We start from the raw sequence: 12,016 nt of genomic DNA, 5'->3' as shown, positions 1-12,016 counted from the left end.
GTGGTCGGAGACGGTTTGTCAGACGACCCCCGAACACTGAATTCAAGCCACAGTACACTGTGAAGACAGTGAAGCATGGTGGCGCAAGCATCATGATATGGGGATGTTTCTCAAACTATGGTGTTGGGCCTATTTATCGCATACCAGGGATCATGGATCAGTTTCAATACATCAGAATACTTGAAGAGGTCATGCTGCCTTATGCTGAAGAGAAAATGCCCTTGAAATGGGTGGTTCCAACAAGACAACGACTCCAAACACACCAGTAAACGTGCAACATCTTGGTTCCAGACCAACAAGATTGACGTTATGCAGTTTCTGAGGCAAAACCAAGAAATAGAGAAGAACTGTGGAATGTAGTCCAATCATCCTGGGTTGGAATACCTGTTCACAGGTGCCAGAAGTTGGTTGACTCCCTGCAACACAGATGTACAGCAGTTCTCAGAAACAGTGGTTATACAACTAAATATTACTTAAGTGATTCAAAGGAAAGCAAAATCTTCAAACATTTTTCAGTTTATATAGTGAATGTTTGAGTTTGTGAAGAAGAATACAAACACTGCTATTTTTTTGAACAGTCTAATATTCACTTTTCTTAAATTTTTTTAGAGGAACAACACAGATTTTTATATATTTTTCTTCATGTTTTGATTTGAAATAGAATGTGTAGTGTTCCCAATGCATTTGAGTGTATGGAAATAAAAGCTATTAGAAGGATTTTGAGCTTTATTCACTTTTTTAAACACACTGCTATTATTTTGAATACAACTGTATATAGAGATAGACTCATTACATGCAAAGCGAGATATTTCAAGCCTTTATTTGTTATAATTTGGATGATTATGGATTACAGTTTATGAAACCCCAAAGTCTGAATCTCATGTAGCCTTTGATCAGGGGGTATATGTGACACTTTGAGCCTAGAATATTAAACTTTTTCACAATATTCTAATTTTAAGTTGCATTAATAAAACTCCTTTACAGTTGCATTACTGAAATATGTATATATATATATATATATATTATATTTATATATATATATATATATATATATATACACACACATATGTATATGTATATATATATATATAATACAGTATCTCACAAAAGTGAGTCTACCCCTCACATTTTTGTAAATATTTTATTATATATTTTCATGAGACAACACTGAAGATATGACACTTTGATACAATATAAAGTAGTCAGTGTACTGTACAGCTTGTATAACAGTGTAAATTTGGTGTGACCTTAAAATAACACAACACACAGCCATTAATGTCTAAACCACTGGCAACAAAAGTGAGTACACCCCTAAGTGAAAATGGCCAAATTGTGCTCAAAGTGTCTATATTTTGTGTGGCCACCATAATTTTCCAGCACTGCCTTAACTCTCTTGGGCATGGAGTTCACTAGAGCTTCATGACATCATGAAGATGTTGGATGTTAGAGACCTTGCGCTCCTCCAACTTCGGTTTGAGGATACCCCACAGATGCTCAATAGGGTTTAGGTCTGGAGACATGCTTTGCCAGTCCAGTACCTTTACCCTCAGTTTCTTTAGCAAGGCAGTGGTCGTCTTGGAGGTGCTTTTGGGGTTGTTATCATGTTGGAATACCGACCTATGGCCTAGTTTCTGAAGGGAGGGCATCATGTTCTGCTTCAGTATGTCACAGTACATGTTGATATTCATGGTTCTCTCAATGAACTGTAGCTCCCCACAGCCGGCAGCAGTCATGCAGCCCCAAACCAGGACACTATGCTTGATTGTAGGCAAGGAACACTTGTCTTTGTACTCCTCATCTGGTTGCTGCCACACATGCTTGACGCCATCTGAACCATATAAGTTTATCTTGGTCTCATCAGACCACGGGACATGGTTCCAGTAATCCAAGTCCTTAGTCTGCTTGTCTTCAGCAAACAGTTTGTGGGCTTTTTTTGTGCATCATCTTTAGAAGAGACTTCCTTCTGGGACGATAGCCATGCAGCTCAATTTGATGCAGTGTGCGGTGTATGGTCTGAACACTGACAGGCTGACCCCCCCACCACCACTTTAACATCTGCAGCAATGCTGGCAGCACTCATACATCTATTTTGAAAAGACAACCCCTGGATATGACACTGAGATTGTGCACTCAACTTGTTTGGTCGACCTTGGCGAGGCCTCTTCTGACTAGAATCTGTCTTGTTAAACCGCTGTATGGGCTTGGCCACCATGGTGCAGCTCAGTTTCAGGGTGTTGGCAATTTTCTTATAGCCTAGGCCATCTCTATGTAGAGCAACAATTCTTTTTTCAGCTCCTCCGAGAGTTCTTTGCCATGAGGTGCCATGTTGAACTTCCAGTGACCAGTATGAGAAATTACATCAAATTTAACACACCTGCTCCCCATACACACTTGAGACCTTGTAACACTAACGAGTCACATGACATTGGGGAGAGAAAATGGCTAATTGGGCACACTTTGGCCATTTTGACTTAGGGGTGTACTCACTTTTGTTGCCAGCGGTTTAGACATTGAGGGCTGTGTGTTGAGTTATTTTGAGGGCACACCAAATTTTCACTGTTATGCAAGCTGTACACGGACTACTGTACATTGTATCAAAGTGTCAGATCTTCAGTGCCATCCCATGAAAAGATATAATAAAATATTTACAAAAATGTGAGAGGTGTACTCACTTTTGTGAGATACTGTGTGTGTGTGTATATATATATATATATATATATATATATATATATATATATATATAGCCCCTATAAGGCCTATAATGTAGAGTCTGGGAGTACAATAGTATGTTTCACAGTATGTAGGTCACATCGCTGTTTGAGGTTATTGCAGCCAAGTTTGCTATTAAAATCTAGAACAATGCCCCCTTCGTTGAGATCATAGAATGGCATATCAAGAAAGGACACATAATAATAATTGGGTCCTGATTGTGGGTCCTATCATTTAGTTGTAGAGAACAATTTACTGACTTCAACCTCACTAACTTTTGAAGGAAGCAAATAGTTTTATGAGTCAATGACCATTGTAAATTGCTTAGAAAATGGCTTTATTTATTAATGTTTGTAGCTTTTAGCTTAATCTGACTGAAACAGACCAGCAAATGGGAAGAAAGTTTTAAAACGAAAGGAAATCGTCTTTTATTTCCACATGTGGATCTATTTATTAAAATCTGCTTGTGGGAATGGGGTGTGACAGGCTGGTGGAATTTCAATATTTTTCAAGTCGGTACACCAAGGCACAACTGCTATGATTTTTTTCAAAGTCGAGTCTTTAGGTTACCTAACTGTTTTTCGCTCAAGATATTGTTTTTTGTTATTTGGAAATGTAAAAGATTTGAGCTTGTAATTGTAATCCTTACATGTAACAGTGCCAATACAACTTCAATAGCTGTCGGACACATTCTTCTAAACAGAACATATACACTCACCTAAAGAATTATTAGGAACACCATACTAATACGGTGTTGGACCCCCTTTTGCCTTCAGAACTGCCTTAATTCTACATGGCATTGATTCAACAAGGTGCTGATAGCATTCTTTAGAAATGTTGGCCCATATTGATAGGATAGCTTCTTGCAGTTGATGGAGATTTGAGGGATGCACATCCAGGGCACGAAGCTCCCGTTCCACCACATCCCAAAGATGCTCTATTGGGTTGAGATCTGGTGACTGTGGGGGCCATTTTAGTACAGTGAACTCATTGTCATGTTCAAGAAACCACTTTGAAATGATTCGAGCTTTGTGACATGGTGCATTATCCTGCTGGAAGTAGCCATCAGAGGATGGATACATGTTCTCATTCTGTTTACGCCAAATTCGGACTCTACCATTTGAATGTCTCAACAGAAATCGAGACTCATCAGACCAGGCAACATTTTTCCAGTCTTCAACAGTCCAATTTTGGTGAGCTTGTGCAAATTGTAGCCTCTTTTTCCTATTTGTAGTGGAGATGAGTGGTACCCGGTGGGGTCTTCTGCTGTTGTAGCCCATTAGCCTCAAGGTTGTGCGTGTTGTGGCTTCACAAATGCTTTGCTGCATACCTCGGTTGTAACGAGTGGTTATTTCAGTCAACGTTGCTCTTCTATCAGCTTGAATCAGTCGGCCAATTCTCCTCTGACCTCTAGCATCCACAAGGCATTTTTGCCCACAGGACTGCTGCATACTGGATGTTTTTCCCTTTTCACACCATTCTTTGTAAACCCTAGAAATGGTTGTGCGTGAAAATCCCATTAACTGAGCAGATTGTGAAATACTCAGACCGGCCCGTCTGGCACAAACAACCATGCCACGCTCAAAATTGCTTAAATCACCTTTCTTTCCCATTCTGACATTTAGTTTGGAGTTCAGGAGATTGTCTTGACCAGGACCACACCCCTAAATGCATTGAAGCAACTGCCATGTGATTGGTTGACTAGATAATTGCATTAATGAGAAATAGAACAGGTATTCCTAATAATTCTTTAGGTGAGTGTATATGCATGCTCGGTTTAGTCGAGTATAAAGCAAGAGGGGAGGAAGCTGCAGCCACACACCTCTGGTGGACACTTATCTCCTACCAGTTAAAATTCAAAAGGCCCTATGCTTCTTTTATACAACATGGGGAGAGTCAGGAGGCACCCCTGCATATTAGATAGTTGTCTGACACTGCCAAATTAAGGGGGTTCAGCTGACAAGAATCTATTGTATTTGGGGCCTAAAGGGTTTGTCCAGTATTTTGATAGTCATGTCCTATACTCACAACCAACTATTTTTGATACCAGAACTACAACCATTTTGTATTGGACTTTGCTGGTAATTGAAGTGCTGCTCACTTTCCCTTCAATGGTTGTAGTGCTACAGTTGCCAACTCTGCACAATGAATAGGGCTGCGTGGTTTTGGCACTAACAGCTGATTGGTGGGGGTGCTGGGTATTGGACCCCAGCTATCTGATATTGATGGGCTATCATGATCATGGGTGTAACTACAGCCTTAGCAGCCATAGCAGTTGCTCTGGGGCCCAGAGATTGTAAGAAAATTACTGTGGGACACAATTAGGTGTAAGAACATTGTATCTTTTTGTGGGGAAATAATGGCCTGTATGTTGGGGCTCTTTCAGACAAAAAATTCTATCGCTTTTTGTATAAAGCAGGGATTGACCTTCTCACTGTTTACTGCTGGCCCAGTGACTTCACGACTAGTATCAACTGGCCTGGGCGCGGCTAAGCTCTGTTCACTTGAATGGAGCTTAGCCCCGCCCAGGCAAGTTGATACTAGTCGTGACGTCACTGGGCCAGCGGTAAACAGTGAGAAGGTTGCGGCGCTGCTATAGTGCCGCTGCCTTTTCAAACTGCTGATCGGCGGGGGTCCCGGGTGTCAGGCCCCTGCCGGTCAGATGCTGATGATCTATCCAGAACCCCTTTAAGCTTCATTCACACGTCCGTATCAGTGCTCAAATCCATGAGCAGGTGGTCAGTGATGCATCCGTGAAGGATCCGTGTTGGGTCCGTGTGTCCGTTTTTTGCAGTCTGTGTTGGATCCATGTTTCACTAACACTGAACAGCTGAAAAATAATTTTGAAAGCATCTCTTCCTAATGATCCATGAAACACGGATGCAACACGGATGGCATCCATGTTGCATCCGTGGTTTTCACGGACCCATAGACTATAATAGACATGAAGGATACGTGAACACGGACAAAATAGAGAATGCATCCTTGCTAAAAACACGGACCCACGGACCGTGCTAAAACACTGATGTGTGAGTACACACATTAAAATGAATGGGGACGTGTGAATTTTATGTACACTTTAGGCAATTGAACTCTGTTTGAGGGCCCACATCATAAGGAGATTATAAAACACTCTAGCTGCCTGCAACCACCAAAGGAGGAATATAAAACCTACAGAGAAAACGAGCCACAAAATAACAAAAATATGGAAATCTATTTGTGAGTAATTAATAAAAAAATACAGTACATAGAATAAAATAAGGATGAGAGGCAGAAAAAGGTGTTGTCACTGGTAACCCACACCACCCCGATATAAATCAGTACATGCATATACAAATAATGCAAGGAGGCTGGAAGTACCGTATATGCCGGTGTATAAGACGACTGGGCATATAAGACGACCCCCAACTTTTACACTGAAAATATAGAGTTTGGGATATACTCGCCGTATAAGACTACCCCTTTTTCAACACACACCAAAGAAAAATTTCAAAAGCATTAGATCTGATTTCAATATGGTAATTTTAATTCAAATAAGTATGACATGCTGTTTGTCATCAAACATGTAAAAACCACCTTCCTTGTCCTCCCTCCCTGCCTCCCAGACCCTAAACATGTGCCACCTATACCCTGAACAGGTTTTTGCTATGTTATTCTTCATATTCACATTCACATATGCACATCTGCGCCGCACTTAGATACGCGGCACGGAGATCTCGCACATGCGCAGGAGAGAGATGCGAGCGGCCGTGAGGATCCCGTGTATCCACGCTCGCCGCATGAAATCTCGCACATGCGTAGGAGCGAGATGCGAGCGGCCGGGAGGATAGCGGTACAAGGAGCATACAAGGTACAGAGCAGGGGGAGGCATACAAGGTACAGAGCAGGGGGCGGTATACAATGTACAGCGCAGGGGGGGCATATGCCGTGGGTTACATCGCAGCTCTCAGCTGCTGGGGATACAAGGCAATAGCCCGGGCTCTCTCTGTTGATAATTCTGGCGTCCCCGCACTGCAGCGCCCGCCATACCCGGCGTATAAGACAACCCCCCACTCTAGAAAATATTTTCTAGGGCTCAAAAGTCGTCTTATACGCCGGTATATACGGTACATAAAGTATAATAGCAGTAGGACCATATAAATCACAATAAATCATAATCCACCAGACACAAATATATACAATGTAATGTGTAAGGCCCCGATGTGTTAACTAAAGAGGCCAAATGGTTGATGTCCGTCATTCAACAGCACCCCAAGCCATAAAATACAATAAAGTCATGTTAAAGTAACAATATTGTAACATTACCCATGTTGTGTGCAGCCAGGATAAAGCCAACCCCAACGTTTGTTTCGGCATACCTTTGTCTGGGGGTAACCAGAAGAGGAAGCTCACTGCTGATTTATGCAGCTTCTATTGAACCCTTAGCTGGGTTTTCAAGCACAAGGAACAACTGTTGCCCTTGGTGAGATCCACTCTCCTTGATTGAACCCTTCCTGTAAAAGCCAATCAAATATATTGAAAAAACAATAAAATGAAGAAAATCTGGGCCGCACTCAAGTTAAGATCTTTTGTTCCCAATGTCCAAATCCCAAGAATCTTCACTTGAGCGCTGCCCAAATTCTCTTTTTTTAATTGCTTTTGACAAGTAGACCAGTGTTTGGTGAGGCTTGCACTGTATATAGAGTTGATACTAGTGCTGCTAACAGATGATCAGTTCCTGGTGTTCAGTAGTTTAATATGTTGTGTGTATATATAATGGTCAGGGTGGTAGAGTAATGTTGCAACACACATGGACAAACAGGTTGGGAAGAAACAATAACTGTTACTCATCAGTAAGACACAAACTTCACCTGACAGTTCAAGTTCAGGTTTCGTGCTTGATGGTTACAGATCAAGTACAAAAGCTTGACTGTTACAGTTTAGCAAAAACACTTCATAGTGACCGTTGGCGGCAATAAAAGCATAATGGTTTATCTTGCTATGAGGCTCTAAGCATGGTAATTCTCTTGAACAGGTTCAAATCTCATAGCAAGTGTCAAAGCAAATTTTGGGACACGTGTGAAGCACTTGTGATGATTCTTCCCCCCATAGTGCGTCAGTATCATACCGAGGTGGTGACGCATTACTCAATATTAAGGCTGTATTAGACAGGCAGATTATGCATGCGATTTTTAGGAAGGAAGCGTTCCTTCCCAGCAATCGGCTGCTTGTCAGAGGAGGATGATGCTGCTATTACATGTAGCGATCTCCTCCACTGTATGGGGAGGAGTGATCACTAATGGCTTCGCTTGTCCCCATACTAAATCAATGTTGGCCGGCAGCAGATCGGGATTAGACTCAACAATCTGTATCTGGCAAACAATGATTTTTAAGCCTGTTGAAAGATTGGGATTGCCCAATGAACAAGGGTTTGCTTGTTCGTCGGGTAATTAGCGGCAGTATTACACTGCCAGATCATCGCTAACAACCGCTACTACGAACGCTCGTTAGCAATGATCTTGGAGATTATCTGCCCGTCTATTACAGGCTCATTGGCAATACTCAATCTGTCAGGCCGTGCCCCAGATCTTCGCTTACTCAGTGGGTACCTCCTGTGATCCCCTTGCAGCAGCACACCCATCACCTAAGCTCTGTATTAACAGGAGCCTGTACCCTGCTCAACTCTCGGCAGCTCTCTCCTTGCCAGTCTCCCAAATAGGAAAATGATCATGCACTGATGAAGTGCATTGTTTTAGTAGTTATCGACTAACTGAGTATTATTAAAGGAATGCTCGTATACAGTAGGTGAATGTTGATTCTTATGTATAATACCTAACCATTGCATTTCAGGGTTGCAAAAGCAATGAAGGTGCCTGTATATGAAACTCCAACTGGCTGGAAATATTTTGCAAACCTAATGGATTCTGGGCGCTGTTCATTGTGTGGAGAAGAAAGTTTTGGCACAGGTAATCTATATTCCTATTATTCAAGATTGTAAGTGTGCAGTAGACCAAAGCTTTGGATAGGGTCATACTTGTATTCAAACATGCAGTCAAAATACTAGTCATCGGTGAAAAGAGAAGCACATATAGTGCTATACACATAGCATTAAAACCATGGACTGGTGAAGTGAATAACATTAACTTATTGCAAAGATACCTCAAGAGGTTATGATACACTAAGCAACAAATAAACAGTCAGTTTACGTGTTGGAAGCAGGAAGATTGGGCTAGACGGCTGGTTCAGATCCCCTACAAAAATTGCAGGTCTTGTGGGGGGTTCGCAGCGTGCAGCAGTTAACACCTACCAAAATTGTTCCAAGTAAAGACATCTGGTGGACCAGCAACAGGATCATGGGCACCCATGCCTCATTGATGCACATGGTCTGAGCCCAAAAAAGCAACTGCAACTCAAATTGCTAAAAAAAGAATAAGAAAGGTGCCAGAAAATACAGTGCATCACAGTTTACTGCGTATGTGGATGAGTAGCTGCCCAGTCTGCTCAGAATGCCATTGGAGACCCCTGTCCACTGCCAAAAGAGCCTTAATGGGCTTGTGCATATCAGGAATGGACCATCGAAGAATGTGTTCTTGTCTGATAGCTTATGTTTTCCTTTACATCATGTGGACAGCCAGGTGTGTATGGGTCACTCAGCTAAGGAAAGATAGAAAGGTGTCAGAACAAAAGTGGGCAGATTTATGAAAACTGCCTAAAAAAAAACTTTGTTGTCAATAACAACCAATCACAATGCAGCTTCAGTTATTCAAAAGCACTATAAGAAATGAAAGCTGTATATTAATTGGCTGCTTTGGGCAACAAAGAAAGGTTTTCTCTTAGACAAAGGTTTATTCTGTCACCTCCCTATGATTTCATGACACTAAAAGGAAACCTGTCATCACTTTCTAAGCCTAATTATCTACTCACTTTTCTATAAATACGTTTTAATGCATTAATGATGATATTAAAATCAATTCTGAACGAACTATCAGTTCAGAGAAAAACAGAAAATAAATGTTCCCTCCATATATGTAAATGCACCTTAGATGAGTCCTGTCTCCTCCATGCTTCAGAGATGAGTCCAGCGTCCTCTGACTCTCGTAGTGCAGCCACGCCCACAAACGAATAAGACACACCCTCTACGATTTCTCATCTCCACCCCTTCTCTTCCAAGTCTCGCAGCTGCGCATTATACATTACATGATCAGTAGTAGTGTTGATCGCAAATATTCTAATTGCAAATTTTTATTGCGAATATCTTTGTATTCGCGAATATTCTAGATTTTTTTCATCAGTAAGTGAGGTGACTGGTTCTGCACATGTGCGGGATACGTGAGTTCGGGAGGAGGGTAGGATCTTTAAATTCTGTCACTCTTATAACGGGAGGTGGGGTTAGGAATGGGAAGTGATAAGGTAAGCATTTAATTTACATAACTTTAAAAAAGCGAAAGTGGACTGTAAAAGAAGTACTTGGAGGGGTTTAAAAAAAAAACTAGGATGATTAGGGTGTTGGAGAACTCTCAGGATGACGATGATTATTTTGGTTAAAAACCGGTGACAGGTTCCCTTTAACGCTCTAGCAGTTGTCAGACATCACCACATGGGCTCCTCTGTTACCAGCCCCTCTTCTCCTCTTACTACAGTCTTTAGGACCTTCCCAGACAGTGTAATCAGAGGTCCTACTGCAGTACAGGGTTTACCCCTTTACAATTCCCCCAACCACCATTACCTGCTCGCTAAAATGTACATAGCAACGGTTGCATACATCACATTTCAATAACAAATGCATATGCAATCACAGCAAACAAAAAATGTCATAATCATTTAAAGAGGCAGTAAATTACATGGAACTTAAAGTGACAGTCCCCACTTTACAAAATGTAGCCCCAGATTGGCTGGAGAGCGCTGCTCCGCTCCTTACAAAACCCAGAATAATGGTCAATACTTCTTTGTTATCCCTTTAACTTTAGCAAAAGTATAACCTATAGAAAACTAGTGATGCTATGTTATGGTTGTGTACAACTTCAAGGCTGTATGGAGCCATTATAGTGCCATGGCATGAGATATTTTGTAGACTTTAGCGGCAGAACGTCAAGCCACTGTAGAAGTAACATATCCAGTCTACCAAAGGGGTGCACACAGGGCCGGTGCAAGGATTTTTGCCAACACAAGCGAAGCTACATTTTGGCGCACCCCCCCCCCCCCCCCTCGCAGCTCACCTGGCCCTGATCCCGTCTGCAGCCGCTGGCTTCTCTGTGTGGTCCTGGTATCTTCTCTCTGCTTCAGACAATCGCTGGTTTGAGGACCGTATTTTTCGCCCTCTAAGACGCACCGGCCTATAAGACGCACCTAGGTTTTAGAGGAGGATAATAAGAAAAAATATTTTCCATTGCACCTCAGGTCAGACCAGCAATCAGACCCCCAAGGTTAATCAGACCTCAGATCAGACCACCAATGCCTCAGATCAGCCCCCCAAGTCAGCCATCATGCCCCCCAAGTCAGCGATCATGCCCCCCAAGTCAGCCATCATGCCCCCCAAGTCAGCCATCATGCCCCCCAAGTCAGCCATCATGCTCCCAAGTCAGCCATCATGCCCCCAAGTCAGCCATCATGCCCCCAAGTCAGCCATCATGCCCGCCATCAATCATGCAACCCCATGTCAGCCATCAGCGCAAATAAAAAAAAAAAATAATAACTTACCTCTCCTGCTCCTGGACGCCGCCGCTCCTCACCACCAGCGCTCTCTCTCTTCTTCCTGGTTCTTGGCTGTCAGCTGTGAAGGCTGCGCACAGTGAGGTCATATGATGCGCAGCCCTTTACAGCAGACAGCCGAGCGGAGGACCAGGAAGCGGTGAGTACAGATCCTTCACCGCTTCCTCTGGTACTAATGAAGCACTTCTTAAATGGAAGCACTTCATTAGTATTCGCCCCATAAGACCCCCCCCCCCCCCCCCATCTCTGCGCCCTAAGGCAGCCGCTTGGTCTGCCTTATTATAGCACGGCCCTGGGTGCACATTCACAATATGTTCGGCAGTTCCCACAGCAATGGGTAGCTAATCCTTTGTAAAAGAGTGGTGGGCACTGAAGTAATATATCTGCCTAGCAGTAAGACCAGTTGCCATAAGCAAGTAATTGCACTTACTGTCTGTCCTTTGCACCAGTCTCTCTTAGAGGATGGTATTTTTCCTTAGCATGCCAGGAAGGAGGCTATTTGGAGTAGGCATCACACTGCACAGGTATCACACAGCTCCTCAGAGGGGCTACACTCTTCCCTCAGAGGGGCAGGTCAAGCCTTCATCCTTCTGAGTAGGGCACAATAAACTAAACTGTG

General features: G+C 42.7%; 1 protein-coding gene across 1 annotated transcript in view; it reads left to right on the top strand.

The window, feature by feature from the left end:
* PGM5 (phosphoglucomutase 5) overlaps positions 1–12,016 on the top strand; it is a 187,635-nt gene that overhangs the window by 94,997 nt on the left and 80,622 nt on the right. Inside the window, exon 7 of the mRNA XM_040417102.1 lies at positions 8,539–8,654. Coding sequence (XP_040273036.1) covers positions 8,539–8,654 — 116 coding nt within the window. The remainder of the gene's footprint in view (positions 1–8,538; positions 8,655–12,016) is intronic.

This window comes from Bufo bufo, chromosome 2, assembly GCF_905171765.1.
Source record: "Bufo bufo chromosome 2, aBufBuf1.1, whole genome shotgun sequence".
NCBI classification, from domain to species: domain Eukaryota; kingdom Metazoa; phylum Chordata; class Amphibia; order Anura; family Bufonidae; genus Bufo; species Bufo bufo.
Note: the sequence above shows the minus strand (reverse complement) of the source record. Positions and strands in the feature narration are given on the sequence as shown.